This window comes from Lissotriton vulgaris, chromosome 3_1, assembly GCF_964263255.1.
Source record: "Lissotriton vulgaris chromosome 3_1, aLisVul1.2, whole genome shotgun sequence".
Classification (NCBI taxonomy): Eukaryota; Metazoa; Chordata; class Amphibia; order Caudata; family Salamandridae; genus Lissotriton; species Lissotriton vulgaris.
Genome location: NC_141689.1, coordinates 1,369,647,100 through 1,369,674,354, shown reverse-complemented (window position 1 = coordinate 1,369,674,354; position 27,255 = coordinate 1,369,647,100). Strand labels below are relative to the sequence as shown.

The following is a 27,255-nucleotide window of genomic DNA, read 5'->3' as shown; positions in this document are numbered from 1 at the left end:
AGTGACCAAACAATGACAAACACAATCCAGAATGTGGCTGTAGCCAATCACAGTAGAAGCGCTTGTTGAAACGCGTTGTTTTCCCCGAACATTCCATTTACTTTTTCTTGTCTAAATATTACATTGTAAATAGTATAATCTCGAGTGGAAAGAAATGACCTTTGATTATGAACTTAAAGTTTGAAATTGTATTCCTACATTTTTAAAACTTCGTTTTTGGATTAATATTTCAGTTAATTTTTGAATTCCTCTTTTTTGGCCGATTTTTACCTTGCTCGTGTTCTACCGCGAGCTCCTGATCCGGATGGTTGTGAAAACAAAAACTAGGAGCCTCCGGTTGCTACCTCGCAGGACAACACCCTGCAGCCACCACGATCACTCTGAAACACATGCCACTCTCGCAGGCTGAAAGCGGAACATTCACCAAAGAAAACCCAACGAGGGGAGTGTGGGAAGATGCCCGTCGTTCTGCCACACATTAGAGAGGCTATCTTCCCTTCGTTTGATCCCAGCTACATCCCCGGGTAAGAGCACTTTTGTAAAATAACTAAAAACGCTCTGTGCCACTGAGGTGAAGTCCTCTATTAATATATAATACACGCGCGACTCTCTGGAGACCCATATTACTTTCTAGGGCACCGCAGACATGTCTGGCCACAAGAGTGACACCAGGGGAGAGCTCCTTTTGTCCTCTGGACCTCTTATTCATTTAGAGTTAGCTTGCTCAGAGAACCTTTAAAATGTGGTTTGTAGAAAATGTTTTTGTACAAAGAGGACTTGCTTTATGTGCAGATTTTTTTAAATTGGACTTGAATAAGTGATATTGAGAAAAAAATACAAAAAACGAGTCACTCTTTGCCGTGTAACATTGGGGCATAGTGTGTAGAGACCATTTACTCACTGGCTAACGTCTGGACGGGTCCCTAGGTGGCCATCTTGCCATCTTATTAACATGACAGATTATTATTTTGCTTACTTTCTGTCTGGCGGTCGTGACAGCAAACCAAAGATTGTTTAAAACAACAACGTGACAGATTTTTTATAAGGTGGATTTTTTGGCATATAGCATACTATAAACTTGCTTTCCGGGTACTTAGTGAAGTGATGGTAGCAGACCATAAGATATGTGGAATAAGGTGTATTTATTAAGATAAATAAATTAACAGGTGAGAGCCAGGGAAGCGACGTCCTTCTCCAACCAGCTCGGTAACATCAATGTTCCACATGGAACTTATCATTACAACACTCCATATTCTATGCACGAGCATTAAAGAAATAAGAACACAACACATCCCCCCCCCCATACATTAAAAGCAACCGGGGAAGGTAAAACAAAAGAAGGAAGGGAAGATAAGGAACAAGGAAAAAAAGGAAACAACAGGAGGGACAATATTACAAAGCATAGTCCTTCAGCCATCTGGGCATAACTCTTGTTCTTTTATCAGGTAACACATTGGTCTTGTTCTGTGTGACACTTGCGTCCAAGCTTGTAAAATCATTGACATCAGTTTGAACTTCATGCTCATGACTACAACCTTCACCCACTCCCCCCTCAAAACACAAGGGAAGGTAGGATTGCCTGGGTTCACCAGAAATGGCCGTCAAATCCTTACCCAGTTGAGACTGAACTTGGCTATTTTCAAAATGATCTTCTACCCAATCAAAATTGTTGATACATGAATCAGGAAGTACTTCTACACAATTTTGATCTGGGTTGAAGGCAATATTTTTAAGATTCCATACTCTACCATCATCCAGTCTTACAGAATTCCTTAAAACCTCAGCAATTTTACAAGGTGGTTCGAAACGGCTCATACCCTTGGGAACCTTAAAAGGCTTTTTCACCCTCACCCAGTCTCCAACCTTGATAGAAACATCTTTAGTATTATGGTGAGAGTCATAAAATTCTCTGCTCTTCTCGTGACTGGACATTAATTTGTCCTTGACTTCTACAGGAGACCAACATGCCACTTTTCCATCAACCAGCCATCCAGGATTAAACTTACATCTAGCCGTTCTGCCTCTCATCATGGTAAACGGGGACAAGCCAGTGCTGTTCTGTACAGTAACTCTATATGACCAGACTGCTTTCTGTACCTGTACCTTCCAATCAAGTCCACTGTGCACAGAGGCTTGAATGACGCCCTTGATTACTCTGTTAAACCTTTCGACAGTGCCGTTGCCACTAGGGTTATATAATGCGGTGGTTTTGTGTTTAACACCACATCTGTCGAAATACTCTTTAGCTAGTCTAGACGTAAATTGGACACCATTGTCCGATAGCACACAAGCTGGTAAACCTTCCACCATGAAAATTTTGTCCAAAAATTTTAGTACTGTCTGAGTGTCAACCCTTTCCACAATTTTGACAATGGGCCACTTGGAAAAAAGGTCAATAGCCACCAAACCATATTCTCTAGAATCTCCTACAGGTCCAAAAATATCCACTGCGATGGTGTCCCACGGAAAGTTGGGAATTAAACCATCACTCATCTTGGGCTTAAAGGTCCTAAGAGTTTTGTCAGCAGACATGCAAACTGTACACTTTCTAACAAACTCCTCAACCTCCCCGTCAACTCCGGGCCACCAGAACATACCTTTGACAATAGACTTGGTTCTCATAATCCCAAAATGTCCCTCATGGCACAATTGCAGAATTTTCTTTCTTAAAGACACAGGTGGGACGATCCTATCACCTCTAAACAACATATCGTTTTCAGATGACAACTCCGTACGGATTTGCCAAAAAGCATCCAAACCAGGGATATTCCTCACTTTGGGCCAGCCCTTACAAATATACTCTAAAACACTTTTCAATACAGAATCTTTCCCCTGTTCAGTTAACCACTCTGTTTTACTTATCGCAGGCTCACCACAATCGTGTATCAAAGCCACACAGTATTCGCTCCAGGGGTCATCCTCACATTCTTCCAAAGGGGGTGGAAGTCTTGACAAACAATCAGCAATGCGGTTGTCCCTACCCGGTAGATAAACCATATTATAGATATATTCCTTCATCCGCATAGATAGTCTAGCCAACCTTGCGGATGCACCTGAGATGCCATCACATGACAAAATGCGGATCAATGGTTTATGGTCTGTACGAATGGTCACTGGTTTGCCCCAAACAAATGCTCGGAAATGCTCCAGCGCCCACGCACACGCTAGGGCCTCCCTCTCGATGATAGGGTACCTACTTTCAGCAGGGGAAAGGGCCCTAGAGGCAAAAAGAATTACCTTTTCTTTACCACAGTCATCATACTGTGATAACACAGCGCCCAAACCCTTATCACTTGCGTCAGTTGTGAGCAAACAGTTAGCATTAGGGTCAAAACTGGCAAGAGCATTTACTTTTTGTAACTCCTTCTTGATCAAATTAAACTCTTCCTCACACAAATCACTCCAAAAGAACTTAGAGTTCTTCTTCAACAGTGCACGCATATTGTGAACCTTTGCTGCGAAATTTTTTATGAATTTGGCACAGTATTCAGCCATTCCGAGGAATGCTCTCACTTCATCTTTCGAAACAGGCGCCGAGAACTTAACAATATTCTCCACCAAGGTAGGCTTGGGTTGGACACCTTCCTCACTTATGACATGCCCCAAATATGAAACACTTCTTTGGCTGAATTTGCACTTTGACAACTCTACAGTCAGGCCAGCTGACTGCAAGGTTTCCAAAACTTGTTTCAATTTGGAATCATGACATTCCTTGTCTTTAGCTGCAACAAGAATATCATCTTGAAAAAATGAGACACTCTCCATGTCTCCAAACAGTCTATGCATCAGCCGCTGAAACACAGCAGCGGCTGAGGCCAACCCAAAGGGCATACGCTTGAACTGATAACAACCAAACGGTGTTATAAACGCCGTGAGGTTCTTAGAGTTGGGATCCAACATCACCTGGTGGTAGGCGGCAGAAAGATCCACCGTGGAGAACCATGTAGCTCCTTTAAGGGAAGAAACCATTTCATTTATTCTAGGAAGGGGAAACTTTTCCACCACGATGTTATTGTTCAAGTGGCGCAAATCGATGCATAGACGGATTTTTCCGTTGGGTTTCCGGGCAACCACAATCGGAGAAATCCACTCTGATGTTTCCACTTCCTCTATAATACCTTTGGCAAGTAGACCTTGGATTTCCTTTTTCACTTCCTCCCTTATAAGAATAGGTATTGGTCTAACTTTATGAACCTTGGGTTGTGCATCTGCCTTTAAAATTATCTTATGTTCAAACCCCTTCAGAACACCCAACTCCTTATTGAAAACTTTGGGAAAACTTTCAGATAACTTTTCCTCCATTCTACTGCAGTCATCCAAAATCAAAACTTTGTCCTTAGAATTAGGATCTAGGATAATGTGCAATTTCTTCTGATCGAACCATCCTAATACAGATGGCCCAACCTTTGCCACATACAACTTTGCTCTTGTGGACCTGCCTTTAAATACAAAAGTAAGCCACCTAAAACCGATCATACCTATCCTGTTACCTGTAAAACTGATTGGGCAGACGTCAGATGGGTATAGTTGCTCACCAATCTTATTTACAAACTTCTTTTGCCAAACCTCTTCATTTATGATCGTGTATGGGGAACCAGAGTCCGCATACACATTAATGGTTACCCCACCTAGGGATATATCACAAATAGGTTTTCCTTTCAATGAGTCTTCTGAAATGTTGATCACGTAGTTCCCTCTAATACTTTTTATGCAACATTCTTCCTCAGTTTCTAATTCATCCACACTCTCACATTCATCCTCATAAACATATTTTACGTTTGTGCGCCTATGACACATCTTGCTAAAGTGACCTAACAGTCCACAAATGCCACATTTCTTTTTTAACGCAGGACATAGTCTACTAAATGCCAGATGTTCTTTACTGTCACATCTATAGCATCTCCTATCCTCCATGTTTTTATTCTGGACTTTTGCCGGTTGACCAGCCCATCTCCCTTGCTGTTGTTGTTGACGAAAGTTTCTATTTGAAGCTTGAATCTTACACACAGTTCCTGAGGTTTTGGAAACATCTTTCTCTGTCTCTTTCACCACCGTTGCACACCTCCCTGACATCTCTGATTTTCTCATAATGGCAACAACGTCGTCAAGAGGTGCGTCACCGTTAACCCAAAGACGATCTTGTAAGGCAGAGTTGTTATTATGCATTACCAACTGATCACGAATGAGATCGTCATGTAAATTGTCAAATTTACAATCTATGGCTAATTTCTTGAGATCATCCATCCACTCATCTACGGTTTCCTCTTTGGTTTGTTTTCTCTGGAAGAACTTGTGTCTTATGACCCCAATGCACACCTTAGGAGCAAAGTATTTGTCCATATTTTTTATCGCATTCTCAAATTCATCTAAATTAGAGTCATCGGACTTACTCATCCTTGAGAATGTCTTTAATCCTATGGGACCAAGAGAATGTAATAAAAGTCTCTTCTTTTGCTCAGCTTTCATTTTCTTGGTTTCATCAACAGCTTCCAAATAATTAATGAAGTATTCCTTCCATTCTATCCACTTTATGACAGGTTGGGTACCTTTAACCCAAAATGGTTCAGGAGGACTAATCGTAAAATTCTGTTGTGCCATGTCTCTGTCTCTAACTACAGTACTTACACTGGAATCTCCTTCTTCCATGCACAATGAAGTACAATTTAATTTAGAAACGACCTTCTCCCGACTTTCTCACCTGTTACCGAATGTTCCACACCACAAACAAAAATAATAAATTCTTTTTCCTTATTTTTATTTAGATTTCCATTTCACCTACTGTGCTGTTTGGAATGCGTACCTCGGAGATGTAGATATCGCCATGCGCCACACGACCTTGATGCTTAAACTCGATCTTTAATGTTTAACTCGATCGAGATGATAATTGCTTCCGACCGATGTAAACAAAGGAAGCAAAATGGCCGCCACGTTGGGGTCACGTTGCGTGACCTGCGTCTGACGTCAGTCGATGAGGGGATTGTGGAAGACGCGCTGATCGTGACGCGCGCAGTCCCCTTGACAGTCAGCGCATGCAGTGGAACAGCGAGCGCTCTTGAAAAATGCAGGTAGGCGAGTAACGGTTGCTCCGTTAATGTCTCTGAGTATTAAGCCTGTCGCCGATGGTTATTTAAATAAAGTGCTGTCGTAGGCGGTGATCCCCATGCGAAGGGAGAGGAAATTAAAAAAAATAACTCACGAAGTTTCCGTTTTGGTACGCTTTTCTTCTTTTCTTCTCGCTTGTAAAAACGGAAAGTTCTTCTCATGAACTCCTCATCGATAGTCCATAAAGATAAACGCCAGTTTCCCTCGTCGCCAATTGAAGTGATGGTAGCAGACCATAAGATATGTGGAATAAGGTGTATTTATTAAGATAAATAAATTAACAGGTGAGAGCCAGGGAAGCGACGTCCTTCTCCAACCAGCTCGGTAACATCAATGTTCCACATGGAACTTATCATTACAACACTCCATATTCTATGCACGAGCATTAAAGAAATAAGAACACAACACTTAGGAACATTTTGAATGTGTATTTCTTACCTTAGGAAGGTGCTGGGTGGAGGATAGTGGAGCCTGAAGATTAGTATAGGTTTCTACGTTTCTCACTGTCTCTCACTATGAATTACGTTACCCCGGTAGAGAGAAACGTAGTTCAGACTCTCAGCTCATTGATGTGTCAGTTTTAAGGTCAAGCATTCAAGACCTCTTGTATATACTTTAGTATATACTTATGTGTGTATGTACTTTGTGGGCTCCGGAGATCAGCCCTATGACTTGTCTCCTTCCGCTTAGGGACTTATTTTTTCTGTTCAACTGCCTCTTAACTGTCTTGGGAGAAAATGACCAACAGAGGTCTGCACAATACCAGAATTGCTTTCTGCTGAGGGACTTTTTTTTTTTTCTGGCACCTGCCTCTATTTAACTTTCTTGATAGAAAACGACCAGCAGAGGTCAGTAAAATATCAGAATCACTTTAGCATTCTCTAGATTTCAGTCCATAGAAATTGTCTTCCACGAGCATCCGTAGTCAATAATATTTTTTTCAAATCTTGCATTTCCAGTGATATGACCACCAAAGGCCCTGATTTTATATTAAAAACAGAGCTTTGGACTACCATTTCCTGCTGAAAGGCAACATTTCTCTCCATGGGTTCCCATACCTGGCGTGTCACGCAGTTAGGTGCTTATTTTCCCTTCATGTTAAAGAACAGTAGATGTTTGAGCACCCAGGCTAATGTGCTGCATAGCTAAGTACATATAAGGACCCAAAGGCAAGACAGATTGCATTGCAAATGCTTGTTTTTTCAATTCCCTGTTCTACATTTACACTTTGGAATACCGAGTGGGAGCCAAACCCCAATAACAACCTGAACCCCAATATTAGACCACCCAATATTTACCAAAATAATTTGTCTCTACTGTCTCCAGTTGATCTAGTGGTTAGAGACTACACTCCTCATCAGGAAAAACACAATTTTGCAGAGTTAAACTAAATAAAATATTAGAAGCATAAAGGACTGAGCTCTAGATCATAAATAGTAAAAAAAGTATATTTATTACAGAAGTACAGATGAATGCAAAATCAAAAACCCTAGTTAGGCAGAATCTTAAGCATACATTTTAAGTGTCAAACTCAGAAAGAGTACTGAAGCAAAAGAGCACCATGGCAAGTCACCAACAAAGAAAATAGTAAAAGAATCCCACGAAAAATAGAATCCCAACTGTTTCATAGACAAATCACACAATTTAATAATAGATTCTGCAAATTCAGCATGGTATAATCCTGGTTAGGGTCACATTTGACAAATCAAAAGCAACAACGTTATGATTAAAAACTACAAAATTATTTAGCACTAACCCATTTCTTAAGGTAATAGAAATCTTCCGCTTGCTTCCTCAGCAACTGCACTCCTGAAATGTGTATTACAAATGAAACATTTTTTAACTAATGGCTCATCAAATTAGCACGACTACCCTAGCACTCCAGCGGAAGTCCTTGAAAATGACACTTTAGGTAAACAATGGAAGCTTCATTCGCAATACACCTTTTCTAACAAATGTTATATATCGCTATTACATTTAAGTCATTAACTTGATGCTCAGGCAAACATTGGGAAAGACAGATTTTCAGAGGTACACTGACTGGGTGGGGGAGATGATGAGCAGAAGAAGTTGAATAGGATACTAGAAACTGCATCCATTTTAAAATAATGTCATGTTACATGAAAATGTGGCATAATTATTCATAGCATTATTTATACTTCTAATGCATTTCAGATGCAACATCATTAGTTCATTGGTTACAACTCTTTGCGTTATTAAAACTCTAATTATTCAAACATCATTTTCACACAATATTTGCACATTTGACATAATCCAAAAATGCTACAGCACTTCTTCCTATAATTATTTTAATAGTAACTAAAAGCACCTTTAAGATTTTTACTAATTAAGTATTCATCTTTGGAGTCTTCAGCTTTTTAGTTATCCGAGCACCCTCCTCCGTTCGTCTCATCTGTTGGAACGTTCGATCCAGATAATTATCCACCTGAAAATAGTAATCTTCTCCTTTTTCGAGATTTTATATATTGCCTTGTTTCTTTTCTTTTTTATTATGATTTCCTTCACTGCACACTACATTAGTTTTAATAAGAAAAAGAAAGTAATGGCACAAATCAACATTATTATTATTGGTGTTAGAACAGCTTGTAGAACCTCATCGCCATTACAACTTAGCTACTCACCTATTCTAAAAAAAAACACTCTGGGGCAGATTATGAGTTTGGCAATGGAGCTGGACCGCTACGCTGCTGCCCCACTCCCACACTACCAAACCTGTGTGCACACCAGCCGCCAGATTATGATATTTGCAGGCACTGGAGGGCGCTTCTTTGGTGATCCCACAATGGTGCCTATGTAAATAGGCACTGCAATGAGAACATCAAAGGCAGTACTTGCACAACATGGACTGATGCAGTCCATGCCATGCAGGTACTGGGGTGCAGGCACACAGGGGAGGGGCACAACATTGGCCCTTCTGCATGCACCCCATTGCCTAGATGCAACAGGGGGCCCTTAGAGCCCTCTTTGTCTCCTCTTTACCACAAGTTTCATAGAGTAGGAACAGCAATGAAAACAGTGGCAGAGATGAAACTCGTAATATGCTTGACAAGATCACGGTGGTCCTGCCCAGCATATTGCTGCCTCAAGAATGCCATGCCACCTCCAGGGGTCTCTGATCCCTGGCGGTTGTGGCGGTGCAATATCAGTCTGACTGTCCAAATTGTAATAGGCTGGTCAGACTGCCGGTGCGTCGGTTCCCGCACTGCCACCGAGACTACAGTGGTCCTATGGACCGCCGTATTCGTAATCAGGCCCTCTGTATTTTCTTTATCTAGGACCCTACTTTCCCAGACACCTAATTCTACTAATGATCTAATTCATGTGTCAGATTAGGTATGTTAGTATTGTATGAGTCAACCCCCCCCCCCCCCACTATAATCAGGGACATAGGTAGAACACTTCTTTGCCCCAATTACCTTACATACTGTGCCCTCTTTCACCAAAATAACATCAAAGGTAAGATGGTTCTGCATTGCTATTTCTCTAATTGTCAACATCGCTACAGTCACCAGCTTAAGACACCCTGCTGTATTCATGGCAAGTTGCAGGAAGCTGGCTCTGTATATACTTTACCTAAATGAGGTATAATGTGCACAGAGTCCAATGGAACCTCAAAGGAAGGCAGAGGTAAAAGTAGATAGCACCTTACTCTCTATTTGTGGTAGTGTTAAGCATTTGTTGTACACACTCAGGCAAGAGATGATGTCACTCACTCAGAGACCAATTTGCTTGTATAAAAATATTATTTAGATATGTTTATTTTCTAGAATTAAGCAAGCCTGGCACAGGATTTTTCAACAACCAGCACGGGACAGTGGACCACTTGTACACCTTCAATGCACCAACCCATATATCACCAATAGGTAAATACGAATTTCTTTTAAGTAGTGTGCAATTTCAAATACTCCCTGTCCCAGGAGTATATCCCAGAAACATCCTAGGAAAAAGACAATTTTCAAACAAATTTCGAAATGCACCACCCAAATAAAGTGAATTGCCACTAGGCTTAATTGGTAAAGTTCATAAGCAAATGGTAGTTCCAGATGAAAAACGCTGAATCCGTGGTTGCAAAAGAGTTCTTTTAATATGCCAAGAAAAACCAGCCAACGCGTTTCGTTCTGTCAAGCAGAACTTCTTCAGGGCGCAATAATGTACACGAAGACGGAAGTATGTTCCAATTCAAAGTATCAGTTTTGAAACAAGGAGCCAAATCCTTCAGTGTAGGTGTCCGATAGGCAGAGTTGAGTTCCAATAATATTTCCAACAAGAGCTTCACCTAAGACTGCCTTATATATTCCAGAGATGTAATTCTAAAGGGGACACTCGATTTACTTCATATAGATTATTGGCGTATTACGCGCTCCACTGGGCCCAAGTATTGGCCTTCAGGTGGTGTGACGTGCACTTAATTTGTACCGTCGCCTTTTTCAATTCCTGCAGTCCACAATTGGCACGCTGGGAAGGGTTTGGCGCGCGGACCGTGGACACGCCAACTGGGGGGAAGAACACGACCCCGAAAGGCAACTACCTTTAAATGACTACATATTTGGAGCCAATTGTGGACTGCAGGAATTGAAAAAGGCGACGGTACAAATTAAGTGCACGTCACACCACCTGAAGGCCAATACTTGGGCCCAGTGGAGCGCGTAATACGCCAATAATCTATATGAAGTAAATCGAGTGTCCCCTTTAGAATTACATCTCTGGAATATATAAGGCAGTCTTAGGTGAAGCTCTTGTTGGAAATATTATTGGAACTCAACTCTGCCTATCGGACACCTACACTGAAGGATTTGGCTCCTTGTTTCAAAACTGATACTTTGAATTGGAACATACTTCCGTCTTCTTGTACATTATTGCGCCCTGAAGAAGTTCTGCTTGACAGAACGAAACGCGTTGGCTGGTTTTTCTTGGCATATTAAAAGAACTCTTTTGCAACCACGGATTCAGCGTTTTTCATCTGGAACTACCATTTGCTTATGAACTTTACCAATTAAGCCTAGTGGCAATTCACTTTATTTGGGTGGTGCATTTCGAAGCCTGGCACAGGTAAGTGTAAATGGTAATTTTCAAGGCAGGTTTAACAATTCAAGCAAGCTGAATGAAAATGACTTTGTTACAGGTTGGTAACTACTTTGAATACAGTGGAGATTACTGTTAGATGACTTTTGATTACTTCTCAGATTACTTTATGGATTAACTTTTGTATTCAGTGTGTTATGTCCAGATATCTCACTGGGACATTTCCTAGAGAAAAGGTAAGTAATGCAGTTGTTAGATATTTGTAGTTTTTAACGTTCTCATACAAATACCAACTCCACACAACAACTTTCACAAGAAAGCAGTCAATGCAGTCCTATGGGACGAAATAAGGTTATCGGTTTCAAGGTAAGTACTTGTGTTTGGGAGTTGGTTTTCTGGGGTTAGAACCAGGGTTCCCCCAGGGTCAAGGATGCACTGTCAAAGCACCCTCAGCGGCACTAGGGTGGCCGGGTGCAGAGTGCAGAGACCCAATGTTACCCAATTGGGAAAAGGGAGGCCTCCGGTTGGTGGCTGCTCACGAGCAGGCCATAAGGGTGTGGGAGCAAAGCTCCTGGTGTTAGGCTCATGGCAAAGGGGGATTCAAGTTAGCACCCAAAGTGCACCCACAGCGGCGCAGGGGCGGCTGGGTGCAGGGTGCTGTTTTGGCATCAGGTTCCCCGTTGATTTTAATGGGGATTCTCCAGTTCCAGCAAAGACTGCAGGCTCAGGAAAGAAGATCTTCTGGAGGTGACCACTGGTTGGAGCGGTAAGTTGGGATGCCTGGGTATGCTGGGAGACCTTCGGATGGGCCATCCAAGGCCGTGGGACGTCAGGTGCAGGGGTGCCTTTAGGCGTTGGGTTTTCTTACCAGCTCCGGTCGCAATTGGGGGAGATCCTCCAGAAAGGGGCTGCAGTTATCGATTAGAGATTCAAGGCACATCAGAGATTACCAGATCTCTGGTCAAGATCACCAGGGAGACCTAGTCATGGTTTTGGGCCAATGGAATTTGTGCTGTGGGCATCGGGTGCCGAGTGGTGCAGACTCACGGATATGGCCAGAGTCTGTTGGTGAGCAAATCTAGTGCTCACAGAAGACAAAGTCTTGGGTTTGGAAGGCAGAGCAGGTCCTTCGGGTTCTTGAGGACTTCTGGCTGCAGAACACACCAGGATTTTGCTGGAGCAGGTTCGAGATGCAGACCGGCCAGTAGGGCTGGGGCCAAGTCAGTGACCGTCCTCCTCTTCTTATTTCAGCATGGCTTCTTCGGTCAGTCTTCTTCTCTTCTTCTGGTCAGTTCATGTCTGAGGAGGCGAAGTTCAGGGTCGCCCCTAAATATTAGATTTAGGGGCGTTACAGGTAAGTAAAAGTCGGGACCAATGGGTCCAGTCCTTGGGGTGGGCACACCCCCTATTATGCCATCCTCCAGTGGGAGGGGGAGCACATGCCTCTCTCTGGTTGGCTGGGTCCCCCCACCTGCATGATGGCTGGGACTGAGAGTGAGCTTCACCTCGCCTCCCCCACTTGAGGGGTGGGGTGGCAAAGGTGGTCACACCTCCCTTCCTCAATTAGTTTTCTCACTGATTCTTTCACCCTAAGTGGGGGTCAGAACCAGTGGGGGCCAGTTGTTGGAAACAGCAAATGACTGGGTAGGTCACAAAGATGGCAACCCTTTGAAGCTTCCTCTTTGTGGACCCTCTCCATCCTGGGGAAGGTGGCTTGGCTCATCCCAGGATGTGCATTGCTTCAGGCCCCAGAGAGCGGCAGGCTCCGGACCCAGGGGTCCAGAAACATGTCTGGTGGTGGCAGCTGGTGGTGAGCAGCCACTCAGCCAGGACAGTAAACTTAAGTTATTTTTCAGGGAGCATCTCTAAGATGCACTCTGAATGCATTTTTCATTAGATCGAACACTGGCATCAATGTGGGTTTAATGTGCTGAGAAGTTTGATACCAAACTTCACAATTTTCAGGTCAGCTATTATGGTGCTGTGGAGTTTGTAATGACAAACTCCCAGCACCATATACTCTTAATGGCAGTATTGCACTTACGTTGCCTAAGCATTGATTTAGACACTGTAGGGGTACAGGGCTCATGCACCAGGACCTTCACCACTGGTATGGTGCACCCAGCTAGAGGGGTGGCTGACCTATTCCAGGGCAGTAGGTTGTAGGCATGGCACACAGGGATGTTTGCCATGTTGACTCTTATCTTTGTTCTGCACCAAAACATGCAGCCTGCAATGACAGTGTGTGTGCGTTTAAAGGTACACACCTCTAAGGGTGGCACAACAAGTGCTGCAGCCCTTATAGACCTTCCCTGGCACATTGCCCTTGGAAACTATGGTACCATTTACAAGGGACTGACATGTGGCCAAAGATTGCAATTGGGTTTTGTCTTAATGCAGTTTTTAGGGAAAGAGCATAGTCCCTGAGTACCTGTTTGGCAGGAACCCAGGGCACACTCAGTCAAAGTATATCAGCAGTTTGGCAAACAGTGGGGGCAACCATGCAAAAAGAGAGCACTTTCTTACAAAGTCTATCCACAATTCTAGACAAACGTCTAATCTTTACATCATTCACAGCTATTCACGTAAGAGGAATATTAGTCTACAATATGCCCAAAACCACTTACCCAAACCATCTCCTAATTCTCCTCAAACTGTGTTCCTTGACCTACCTCTCCACATAATTCATTATAGGAATAAGTAGGCCAAAGAACAGGAACCCACCCAATTCCTTGGCAAATTAAAATAAGCAGTCTTCCCACAAACATAATAAATTCCCATTGTTACAGGTTCTCTCCAAGTTAGAAACTCATCACTAACTTCATAGATTTGATCACATTTGCTTTCACCAACAAATTCTGACATACCTTCTTCCATATGACTACACCTTATCACACACATTTCCCCTCTCCTTTCTCAATCTGGAAACTTGAAAATCTAACTTTTCCATAGTCACATTAAAATCAGTCAGGCATGGAGAAAGGAACTCCTCATGATTAAAGATAAGAACAGCCACATTGCAGGAAAGTGAGTAAGCAAGCTCCAGTTGCTCATAAGTTGCTCCTTCCTCAGCTGACTTAGGAAGAAAAGTGCACACAAAACAGCCATTGACCATCATATTCTTAACATTTTTGCTGATCATTCTTGAATACACATTATCTCTAAAACCACTTACTAAATGCTTGTTATGTACTGATATTTCTTATCCAAATTCCTTATGGTTATTTATATTTGCAGCATCACTAACTATATGTTCTGAAACGTTTCCCATGGAAGTTAGTAAGCTCACAAACAGGCAAAATAATATGAAAGTGAATAATGTCATTCCTAAAATTTTACAGCAAAATTCTTGCAGCCCAAATCAAGTTCTTCTTTATCTTCTTCTGTTATAGCATTGGCCGGAAAAAGTAATAGCAAAAATATCTAGTTCATTTTCTCCCCCCCCAAAAAGTTATTTTTCAGCTTCAGATGTCAGTTCTTGTTAATGAGAAAAACTTCAAATCAAAATCAGCTCCAGTAAATCGGCTCATAGGATTTTCATTGGATGTAATCTCTTTTAGTATTGTCAAGCTTTTTTTTTTGACAATCAACTTTATTCATTTTTAAGGTCAAACAATTTACAGCTCCAGACTTTTATCCAGTGTTACAAGGCATTACTGCATGTGTTAGTTTTGAAAACATACAAATGGTGGTTGAGACCACACCCATGGCGCATACACATTCCATTGATGTACATAGGCAAACCTTCTTTCGGTTAGTCCAGTTGATGTATCCATTTGTCCCAGTATGTCAAGCTTTAAACAGCATTTCTCCGTCTTATCTTGATTTTTGACAAAATCCAATATTTCAAGGTCTCTAATTTACCCTCAAGGTGATTTTCCCTCTGTAGCAGACACCAGACCTTTGTCATTCTCATAGTAATCAACTCATCTTTTCAATGGGAATTAATCATCTTCATCTGTCACATCCTGTGATATTGTAGCCACATATACCAACTCTAGAGAAGCATACTTATGACTAGGAACTCCCCATCTGGCTGACCTTTTACCAGGTAATGTTTCACTCTCATTAGTCCCAGGCTGACTGTTTTCCGGTTTTTGATTCTGGCTCAGAGTGTTTTTGCTTACAAGTTATCTTCTTGAGAATTTCTTTAGCACTTACTTCGTCAATGTCAGTCTTCAGTTCTTGATTTCTCACAGAACTTAAGCTCTCACTTGATCTTGTATATTGTTCAGACTTTCTTTTAGCTCCTCTTTCCACAGCAAGTTTTCTTCTTCCAAAGGAGGTCTTTTTTAACTTCGATTTTCAACTTGTCAAGCTCATCACTTTCCTTGATCAAAGTCTATTTCTTCTTGCTGCCACCCATGCTTCACTCTTTTAAATGGCAACAGTCCTTTACTCTAAACATTTGGTAACTGGGCTTCTGGAGTTCCAAACTCTTCATCTGAACCCTCACTCAACTGGAACTGTCTCTTTAGATCCATAAAATAAGTTTACATTATTGAACTCTGCGTAACATCCATCACCATTTGCGATTATTTCAACTTCATTTTCCTGAATTATGGTCTCTTCCTGCAAAGCAAAACCTTTCCATTTGGTCAGCATAATTGTTTCCTAATGTAACCAAATCCTTGTCAGCCTTATGGACTTGACACTTTACAACTGCCATTTCTTCTGGCTTCTGAATTACATCCAACAATCAGATTTGAGGTGGGCGTGGGACTGGTTTGGGTGGCTTGGGTTTGTCGACGTGGAAGTGTTCGCACTGGTGGCCGGTCAATGATATTGCGTTGTGTGGCTGATGTGGACGCTGTTTCCTGTTTGCGAAGACAGGGTCAAGGGTGTGTCCTGCCCTGTAGGTCGGTGTGGTGACAAGTTGTTTGAGTCCAGTGTTGGTGAGGTTGTCACGTAGGGTGGTGGAGTTGGGTTCGTTGAGGTGGAAGTTCAGGTCTCTAATAAGTATGTAGTTCATTGGGGCGTGGCGTGGGGTACGATGAGGTCGGTGATGGTGGCGGCGAAGGGGGCCTGGGGCCGGGGGGGGGGGGGGTCTGGAAGCGAGGGTGCCCTGGAGTGTGGAGTTAAGGCTAGTCTGGATCTGGAATTGCAGGTGTTCGGCGGGGGGGGGAGGTTTAGCTGGAGGTGGTTCTTGTGGGTGATGGCGAGGCCCCCTCCTGGGTGGTGGGGCGGTTCGTCCTCTGGAACTTATATCAATCCGGGATGGCGGTGTTGATGTCGGGGGTGGAGGAGGCATTGGTCCAGGTCTCTTTGAATAAGGCGATGTCGGGTGAGAGAGAGTCGAGTAGGCTCCATATCTCCACGGCTTGTTTGTGCATGGAGCGCATGTTGAGGAGGACGCATCTTAGGGTGTCGCCGGTGTTGGCGTCAGCAGTGTTGGTGACCGGGGTGGCGGTGAAGGTCTGGCAGCAGTGGATGCAGGAGAACTGGCCGTGGGTCATGTTTGGCGTGGTAGTTCCTGAGTCTTCCGGGGTTGAGTGTGTGGAGGGCGGCTATGCTGTAGCGGGGGATGGTGGGAGATCCAAGCTCCCTGGCGCTGGTCATGATCGGGTCGCGGACGTACACAAACGGGCTTGTCTATGGCACGCCAGCTTCCTGCGCCCATGCAGCGGCCACCATTAAGTAGGGGAGGGGGAGGGGAGGAGAGGCTGGGAGGTGGGGTTTTCCGGGGGGAGGGCCGCAGGGGCAGCAGCGGCGGTACGGAGGCAGGCAAAGAACTGAGGTGGAAATAAATGCTGGAACACAATGGACACAATTTCAGTGGTGGCACAACAGAGCAAAATAATATAACAAAAGTATAATAAAAAGCTGCTGAAAACGGTTTATGGTGGCGGCAGGGCGTGAAGAAGGCTGAAGGCAGTCCGGTTACCAGTTGGAGTGGGCAGCAGGCGCGGGCAACAGCCTCGAACCTCCAAGGAGGAGGTCGGGGTCTGTAGGTCAGGAGACGACACAGCGGAGCTGCGGGGAGAGAGTGGACCTAGATCGAAGGTCAGAGGTCTTACTCACCTCTCAACTCGGCAGGGACAGCGTAAATGATCGACTGGCACTGTTAACGAGCAACAGATGGTGGTGTGAATGGCAAGATTCCAGTCAGGATGCATTTCGGGCTGCTGGAGCTCAGGCAGACATTGCCAGTCGGCTACACCCCGCAAAATGTATATTTGACCCAACTCACTCCTTTCATAGTGCTTTGTCTGAGCAATCGTCAGTTTCTCTCTCAGCTTTTATGTTTCTTTTCAAGATAATCAAATCACTACTGTTTCTAGACAGTTTCAAAATGTCATCCATGCCCTTTGTTTTTTTTTTTTGTGAAATATATTTTTATTGCAGGAATCAGCAAACTGTTACATATATGACCAGCATCAGAAATCCACTGAAATCAATTAACTGCATCCCGCCCACCCCCCGCAGCACGTTTTCATACATAATCATTCAGCCCACAGTCCAAAGGTCGGGCGACAAAATCCAGTGGGGGCTTAGCAGGAGAGCAAGGCTGGTCCGGATGATCCACTGTCCGTCATCTGCTTTTCTAAACAAGCCCCAAACCCCAAAAGAAAGACCCACCCACAAAACACTAAATTACAAAGAAATCCCTCCCCAACCCAACCCCGCCATCAGTGTATGGTGGCAGCCGCAAGAGGATTCGTGAGAGGACCCAAGATGAGAGTATCAGAAACAGAAAACGCAATCGCCTATCGGGACTCAGGGCGCGCTGCAATCTCACTATCAGAGTCGCTGGGGGCGCAATAGTCTCTGAGGGCCTGCACTAGTGTCTCCCATTCTAGCGCTGCCTCCTGTGCTTTTTCGTTACGCTGTCTCCCAGCCAGTTGGTATCTCAGCGTGCTTTCTCCCGCCGCCCACTTCAAGAGTTCGCTATGCCACCTGCTCCCAGTCGGACCAGCACGTGCCTTCCAGTTCCTGGTCACCTCTCGTTTGGCCAAGAGAAGCCCTAAATCAATAAATTTACTGGAAATTTTGTTTTTGGGGGTATGTGGAAACCAATGCAAAAGACCCACCGCCGCATCGACCGATAGGGGTCTCCCCGTCACCTCCGTCAGGGTCTTCTCCACTTCCACCCAGTAGGAGGACAAACCCGGGCAGGCCCACAACATATGGAGGAGGTCCGCCTCCGGCGCCGGGCATCTGGGGCAGGTTGCCGAGCCCGTGGCGAAGTACTGTTGGATTTTCGCCGGGGTCAGGTATGCCCGATGGAGTATGTAATAGTGGACCAACTGAAAACGGGCGTGGCGCGTCCCCTTCCAAGCTCGCCGCACGAGCTGAGACCAGGTCGCTTCCGGGATTTCCTTGCCTATGTCCGCCTCCCAACGGGCCTTCAGGGTCGTAAGGGGGGTCAGCCCTTCATTGATCAGTCTACCGTAGAGGCAGGTGACCGCCTTCACCGTGCCCGCAGACATCATGACGTATTGGCACACCGGAGACGTAGGAGGTTCCTCCTGTCCGCCTTTCCAATGCGCCTGGATCGCTCGGACCAAGGCCGAGTGCAACAGGAAGTCTCCGCGGGGAATCTCGAAGCGGTCAATGAGCTCCTGAAAGGGCAAGAGTACCCCAGCCTCATAAAGATCCCCCACCAACTGCAACCCCGCGTCCTCCCAGTCCGCCAATCGTGACCAATCACCGCCATGGGGCAAGGCCGTCAACATCCCCAATGGTATTTCAGGCGCATATGGTATTCGCAATTGGCCCCGGGCGTGAGCCCGGTTCCAACACAGGCGAATGGTCTTCTCCTCCAGCGTCAGGTCCTGCAAGGTCAAACGTTGGCGTAGAGCTATGAAGGATAGGACATGCCTGGCCATCCCTATACCTCTCCTGTCCTCCGGGCCTCGGAATTCCCTGGCAATCTCCTGGGTGAGGGTCTGGAGCTGCGCCGCCAGATAGTATTTCTCAAAATCCGGCACCGCGAGCCCACCCTCGGCTTTCGGCCTCATCAGGGTCTTAAGGGCCACTCTACGGCGGCCCGAGCCCCAGAGGAATCCGATTATCATCGACCGTAGGAGCCTAAATGTGGCTGGCGGGATCCAAATTGGTAGCGCCCGGAAATAGTACAGCAGCCGGGGAAGAGCCACCATTTTGAGGAGAGCGACCCGCCCCGCCAACGAAAGCGGTAGCGTAGCCCAGAAGTCCATATTCCCCCGTAGAGCTCGACTGCATCTGGTAATGTTACCGTCCAGGAGGTCAGATGGATCATGATAGATGTACACTCCCAGGTACCTGAAGCAGTCAGGTTCCCATCTAAGCTCTCTATTGAGGACTGGACTAGGGGTGCCTCTGCGAACCGGGAAAAGGCATGTCTTGGCCCAATTCACTCGTAGGCCCGAGACCTCCCCAAACGCCGTGAGCGCCGTCTCAGCTCCATGTAGGGCCTCGACTGGGTCCTCAAGGAAGAGCAACAGGTCGTCGGCATATAACGAAACGTGGTGCGGGCCCGAAGGTGTCCAGAAACCATTGTAATGCGCCCCCGAGCGGAGTAGCAGTGCGAGGGGCTCCACCGCCAGCGCGAAGAGAAGTGGGGATAACGAACAGCCCTGTCTCGTGCCTCTTTCTACCGGGTACTGCGAGGAAATTAACGGACCCGCCCGAACCCTGGCCGATACGGAGGTATATAAGACCGCGGTCCACCTGATGAAGCCCTCGCCGAGGCCGAACCGCCGCAACACAGTGTGTAGGTAGTCCCATTCCAGGCTATCAAACGCCTTCTCTAAGTCCACCGATAGGACCACCGGGCACGGAGCATCCACTAGCGGTTCGCCCAGCAAGCGGAACAACCTACGGATGTTCATTGTCGTGTTGCGCTTGGGGATGAACCCAGCCTGGTCCTCATGCACCAGGGAGGTCATGTGGCCCAGCAGTCTCGAGGCCAAGATGCTGCTCAGAATCTTATAATCGACCGTCAGCATCGATAAGGGACGGTAGGACGCCGGATCGGTTGAGTCCCGCCCCGGCTTGAGGAGGGGAACCACCAGGGCCTCGCGCATCGAGCCAGGCAGTCGGCCAAGCCTCTTCGCCTCTCTATATACAATCACCAGTCTCGGAGCCAGGAGGTCGGCATAGGCCGCGTAAAATTCCACAGGAAGACCGTCTAGCCCTGGGGTCTTATTCCGCGCCATCTTTTTAATGGCGCTGCGGATCTCCCCCAGTTCAATATCGGACCCCAGGGCTTTCGCCACGTCAGGCTCCACCACCGGGAGCTCTAGGGGCCTCAGATAGTCCTCGAGAAGGTCAGGGTCTTTGGCAGCACGACTGCGATATAACTGGTCATAGTAGTGCCGGTAGCAGCCTAAAATCTCCGGTTGAGTGTGCACCATGGTCCCGTTCGCCGTGCGCATGGACGTCGTCAGTGAGGTCTGGCGCGTAGGGTTAGCCAGCCATGCCAGCAATGCGCTCGATCTATCACCTTCTGCAAGGGACCGAACCGTATAGGCCTTGTAGTCGAAGCAGTGCAGCCGCTCGACCTCAGCCGCCACCGCTTCCTTCGCCTCCGCCGTGCGTCCCTGGAGTTCAGGGTGCCCGGGGCGGCGGAGTTCCAACTCACGAAGCCCCCGATTAGCCACGTCCAAGTCATCGAGGATAACCCGCCTCATACCTACCTTCTTGGTGATGCAATAACCCCTCACCACCACCTTAAAAGCGTCCCATTCCAGTGCTCTCGAGCTCGCAGAGCCCCCGTTGGACGCGAAATACTCCTCGATCTTATCACCTAAGTCCGCTCTGAATACAGTGTCCTCGAGGATCTCAGGGCGTAACTTCCAGGTGGGCACCGCCGGCGCCCCCGGAAACCAGCGAAGGGCCAGCAGGAGGGGGTTATGGTCCGAAATGGTCCTAGTCAAGTATTCGGAACGAATGGCCGCTGAAACCAGTTCAGTCGAGCCTAGAAACCCGTCCAGCCTAACGTGCAGCTCGTGAAGGCCCGAAAAGTAGGAGTAATCTCTAGCGTCGGGGTGTTGCGCTCTCCAAATATCCGTCAGACCCCACCGTGTCTGCCAGTCCCTACGGCCCTTGGCCACACGGCGGACCGGAGAATCAGGGAGGGGCGGGTGCGAGCGATCGGTCTCCACATCCACTACTGAATTGAAGTCCCCACCGAGCAGGAGGGGCCCCGTGAAAAAGTGGGCCAGCGAGCCCGATAACCTAGAAAGGAAGGCAATCTGGTCTATGTTAGGTGCGTAAACACAGCAAACGTTCAGGTCCCTCCCCCCCAGAGTGCCCGAGATGGCCACGTAGCGCCCCTCTGGATCTACCACTGAGTTTGTGACCTGGAAGGGAACCCCAGCCCTAATACAGATTAGCGCCCCCCTGGCATACGCTGAGTACGACGTGTAGAAGACCTGCCCCCTCCATCTACGCTGTAGCGCCGCCCCCTCCGCCTTGTTCAGATGGGTCTCCTGCAGCAGCGCCATTTGTATTCCCCTACGCACCAAATAAGCGTGGACTTTGTGCCGCCTAGACATGGTATGAAGCCCCCGCACGTTCCAAGTAATACACTTCACATTAGCAACGTCAGCCATTGTCCCATACTGTCCGTGCAAAGTCTCCCCATTTGGGTCTCAACAAAGAGCGAACAACAATCCCCCCAGCACTGATGGCGGCCATTTCCCCCAACCAAAACACAACAACTCTTACGTTAACCAAACCCCTGCCCACCCTCCCCAGAACAGGACCCAAATAACTCCATCTAGTTCCCATCCAAACCATGCCCTCAGAAAAACCCTTCGTCCCAAACTAATCCTACGGTCGCCACCGTAGGAAGGCCTTAAGGGCCAGGTGCGGGCTGGGTGGTGGCAGTGGGCCCTCGATGCCCTGGCTACCAGGACTAAAGCAAGCCCCATACAGTAACGGAAACCCTCGGGGCAAAGGCAAGGCACCCCACCCCCCGCTTCTCCGGAGGTCATGCTGAACCATCGGCTCCCGCCACCCCCGCTACGGGCCCCCACCCAAAAGGATGCAGCTCACCCCGTCAACCCTGTCCATCAAGAAGGTCCTCAACCGATTTTGGCGTGATCACCGGTGTGCCGATGCTATCTGTCACCGAGTTCTCCGAGTCCGTCGATGCCCCCTCGTCACCAGGGTTCTCTTCTTCCGCAATGGTATCATCCCGTGAACCAGAGAGTGCAGACAACACCTCCAGTACTCCTTTCCGCTCCGTCGATGTCTCCGCAGTAGAAGGGCCGCCCGACCGGCCCCGGCGACTCCGCACCCTCGTGGATCGCCGTCGCTGTCCCGGCTCCGCCGTTGGCTGAGATGTGGAGGCGAAACCATCTTTCCCAGCTCTATAAAGTTCAAGCCAGTTACAGGCATCCTCCGGGGTATCAAAAAATTGAGTCTTGTCATCGACAATGACGCGGAGCCTCGCAGGAAATAGGAGCGAGTATTGGATGCCCTCGCTCCGGAGCTCGCGCTTGACCGCCAAGAATGAAAACCGCCTGCGTTGGGTTTCATAGGTGTAGTCCGGGAAGATGTTCACCTGGCTGTTCTCCACCTTGAAGGGGCCATTATGTCTAGCGGCATTGAGGATGAGGTCCCTGTCGCGAAAATGTAGGAGGCGCGCCACCACCGGACGCGGCGCACGGCCCTGTTGCGGTGGCCTTGCTGGGACTCTATGAGCTCGTTCAAGGGTGTAGAAAGAGGATAGGCCCTCCGGGGCCACCGTGTCTCGGAGCCAGGTCTCCAAGTAGGCCACCATGTCGCCATCCTCGATCTTCTCCGGCAGGCCTACCACTCGGATGTTGTTGCGCCTGTTACGGCCTTCCGCATCCTCCGCTCGCTGCTCCAGGGCAGAAATCCGGGTTAGGGCATCTCTCATTGTCGCGGCCAAGGTTCGCTGCGCCGGCTCCAAGGTTTTCACCGAGCCTTCCACTTCTTTGACCCTGTCCGACAGCTTGCCATGATCCGCCCTGAGGAGGCCCAGGCTCGTCGCCACCTGGGCAATGTCCTGCTGAAGGGCCGAGCGTGTGGTCGCAATCGCCTCCAGGACAAGATCAAACTGTTGCTGCAGCGGCGCGCCACCAGCACTTCCCGAGTTTCCATGGCCTTCCTTGTCCGGGGTCTCCGAGTCAGAGGCGGCCGGGGTAGTCCCCTTGGCCCCTCTCGGCTTCCCCATGTCGCGGGAAGCGCACAGTGTGGACTCAGATGAAGGTGCCACCGAGTGCGGGCGCCGGCTATAACTCTCCCGAATGCAGGCCCTCGGGGAGAGGGCCGGTGATCCTCTTCTCCAGGGCCAGGTGGATCTCCACAGTTTCGGCTCGCGCCACCACCGTGCCGTCTGAGAGCGCTGAGGAGGAGGCGGAGACACTCGGCGCCAGGCCGGGCAGGCCCGTCTGGTTGACGAGGATCCGGAGCGAGGGCCACCCACACCACCAGAGACTTTGTGGCGCCAGGGGGTTGTGCTTCCCATGGGATCGGGTCGATCGGGGGATGCAGCCAAGCGCCGCGTCGGGGGTCGGCACCACCGTCAGGACCTCCAGGCGTCCGTGTGCCGGGGTTCACTATGGTAGGGGCTTCCGACCGTCTGGGCGCAGTCACCAATATCAGAGTCTCAGCAGGGCAAAGTCCAGCTCCTCATTCTCCAGGAAAACACAAGAGCGGAGGGCACGCCATGACCAGCGACGTTCTTCCAGGCTAATGGTCCCGTCCAAGGGGACAAAGGGGTCCGGGCGCCATATTGGGTCGCTCTCCTCGGGACCACAAACTTCGAGTTTCGGGCGGATCACCACCCGTCCAGGCTGTGCCAGGCGTCTCAGTAGGGTCCAGTTGGGCCGAACGACGATTTGCGGGGGCTAGGGTGCCCCGCGGTCTCCGATTAACAGGATAATCCCGGGCTCAGTCCCGGAGCCGAGCTCTCAGGCGACCATCGCCATCGGCGCCCAAGCCACGCCCCCATCCATGCCCTTTGTTGACTAGCCCAATTCATTTTGCTGAATGTGATTGCTAATCTCACCAATATGTGAAAGGAGAAACAAAATCTCCAACAGCGTCTTTCTCTGGATTTTCAACTCTATTTAGCTTTTTGAATATCTGCATCATCCTATCATAATAGGAATGCACTGACTCTTTAGACTCTTATGTTGTCCTCAAAATCTGCTCCCAATTTATATCTCTTTCTGGAATTTGTTTCATTAAATTCTCAATCTCTGCCTTATATTTTTTAGCCACATCTGTTGATGGTGCATTATTAGGACCCTGTCTAAGTGGTTTCTTTGTCAGCCCCCCCTTTAGCCACCTTACGCCCCAGCCACAAATTTCCTTGAACAACAATTTCAAACCCTGAACTCAAATCTGTCCACAGCTTTTGAGAAAGAAATGTTAATTTATGGACCTCATCATACCCCTTTGCTGGGTTTTCTCCCAACTTTGGAAAGTTATGCATAAAGTCAAACAAATCTGCCCTTGTTCAAGGTACATGCACCAAAGTCCATCCGTGCACTTCTATTAAAGGAAACTCCTCCTCCATACTTATTCCCGTTCCTTAATCACTCGCTATACTTTTTCCCACTCTCCCTTCACTGTTCTTTATTTTTTTCTTATTTACTGTCCCCTTGCTATTTTTTTCAGAATATTTCTTTAAATCACTTCAGGCTTGTGTTTTTGTCAACCATATCTTTAATATGGGCTCTCAATGTAAGAAGACCCATCTCCTTTTCTCCTTTATTTCATTGTATGGTAAATTCATTTTGTAGTTTCCTTTGACATTCTTCATTTTACTTATTTCAACCTCTAATTCATCTGCCAATTCTCCTAATTTATCTTAACATAACATGTGTATTTGTAAAGTGCACGTTCACCCATAGGCAACTTGGCGCTGAATAACAGATGTTTATTGTTACTCAACTCAATGGTACTCATTTTATCGACCTCAGATGGATGAAAGGTTGAGTGGATCTTCCAGGATTTGAACCTGTGACCATGAGGTCGAACATAGGCCCCTGCAGTGGCTCCATTAGTCCACTGAGCTACCGGACCCAGCATCTTGTGCTCCATTGGCATGCCTCGCTGCTTCTTTGATCAAATATCAACTTTTTTTCTTTTCCCAACAGATTTTATTGTTGACAGACACAATACGCCCAGGGAGTCCCAGGGCAATACATTGTATACATAGCATGGCATTAGTACAGATGTCAACTTTTGCACTATACATTCATCGAGAAAATGAGGATGTACAAGACTGGATTAAACGTATATGAACATTCTAAACAAAAAAACATCAGTGTCGCAACTTCCATTTATACATTATCAACCAGAGACTCCAAACGTGATTTTGAGTATAAATACAGTTATTCACATTAAGAGTACCCAACTTTTGATCTTTAATGGCGAATTATCAGTACAAGTTGCTGGGGGGATAGGTTCAAGATACAGACACCGATAATCGTCCCACCGCTTCTATATTTTTTGGGTGTTTCTGGGGGGCACCGGGGCATTAAAAATCAGAATTTCCAACCCCATGGCAAAGTCAAGACCCCATTTCTAGGCCCCAACAGATGACAGGAGAGTCGCTTTTCAAGCCTTAGCAATGTCACACTTAGCCAGAGTAAGCCCTGTGAATAGCATATGTCTTTTGTAACTATTACCTCCGATTCCCTTGGTGATGTGAAGCATAGTTAAGCGCGGTGACCGTGGAACATCCCACCCCAGAACCTCAGAGAGAAAAGTAAGCACTTCATGCCAAAACAACGATAAAGCAGTACAGTCCCATATCATGTGAAGGAAAGTGCCCTCGGCCATGCCGAAGCGCAGGCACAAGGGGGATGCAATCATCCCAGCACACCAAAGCCAGTAGCGAGTAAAGTATACCCGGTAGAGATATTTAAATTGTAGAAGTCGAAAGGCGCGCCGCAATGTTCGCACCGCATGGGGACTCAAGAGCCTCAACCCAGTTGTCATCATCAAGTGGATCTAAGTCTTCCTGCCAGGACTCTCTGGTCTTGTGGAGTGTAGTGTCGCTGTTAGTGACCAAAGTGTGGTATACTGCTATCATTTTGTGTGCACCCATCTCACCTAGAAACACTTTGGCCTCAATGGGATTAAAGTCGGGAATGGTGTCTTGTAGAGCAAAGTATGGGGAGAATGTGTGGCAAAATTGCAGATACCTATACAATTGGGACCGAGGCATTTGAAAGTCAGATTGTAACTGTTGGAATGACTTCAGAGTCCGACCATGGAGGACAGCGCCAACCGTTGAGATTCCAATAGTTTCCCAGCCTATGAACCCCCACAGTTCATGCAATTGCGGTAAGAGGCCATTGGGCCAAAGAGGAGTCTCTTTCATGAGTTTGCCCCACCACCCCATTCTTCGCAGTGCTTGCTGCCAAATCACAAAAATCGTCCAGGTTACGGCCGTAGCGGCTTGAGCAGCACGCTAGAGTATAGAATCGTGTGTAGAGATTTTGAGTCCATTAACTAACGCTCAACAGCATAGGCAGGGTCTTGTCTACTCCGTATCACTAATCATTTAAAATGAGGAGATGGGATGCTGCATGATAGGCCTGGGTGTCTGGGGTTGCAAGGCTCCCACAGTACGTGGACTGAAAGCACGTTTGTAGTGCGACACGCACGGAGCCCCCCCACCCCAAAGGAAATGACTAAGGACTGAATTTAATTGCCAAAACCATGCATGTGGTATTGGGTAGGGATGGTTTTGAAGTTGGTAGAGAAGGCAAGGTAGCGAGACCATTTTAAAAATAGCCGATCTGCCAAACAATGTGACAGGGGCAGATGTGACCAAGAGCCCACCTGCTTTCTGATTTAAGGCAACACAAGGGCCAGATTCTTAGTCCAGGAGAGGGGTTGGGACGACGACAAGGACACCCCAAGATACTTAAAGCCACCTGACACCACCGTCACCTCTTGCCTCCAAGTCCCGAGCTGATCACCCCCACGCAGAGGCCACAGGAATGACTTACGAGCATTCATATAGAGACCGGAGTTTTGGCTGAAAATTTGCATCATTGGAAGTAGATGTGGGCCAGATCAATTTGGCCGTATGAAAAAGAACTATACATCATCGGCGTACAACGCTATGCGATCAGAGACCTCACATGACCACAGGAAGCTATGTACCTGGGCATCGATTCTTACCCACGC

General features: G+C 47.2%; 1 protein-coding gene across 1 annotated transcript in view; it reads left to right on the top strand.

Moving 5' to 3' along the window:
* Positions 1-346: 346 nt before the first annotated feature.
* LOC147727916 (CIMIP2 protein GA14893-like) overlaps positions 347-27,255 on the top strand; it is a 292,621-nt gene continuing 265,712 nt past the window's right edge. Inside the window, exon 1 of the mRNA XM_086963199.1 lies at positions 347-524. Coding sequence (XP_086819325.1) covers positions 457-524 — 68 coding nt within the window. The 5' untranslated portion in view covers positions 347-456. The remainder of the gene's footprint in view (positions 525-27,255) is intronic.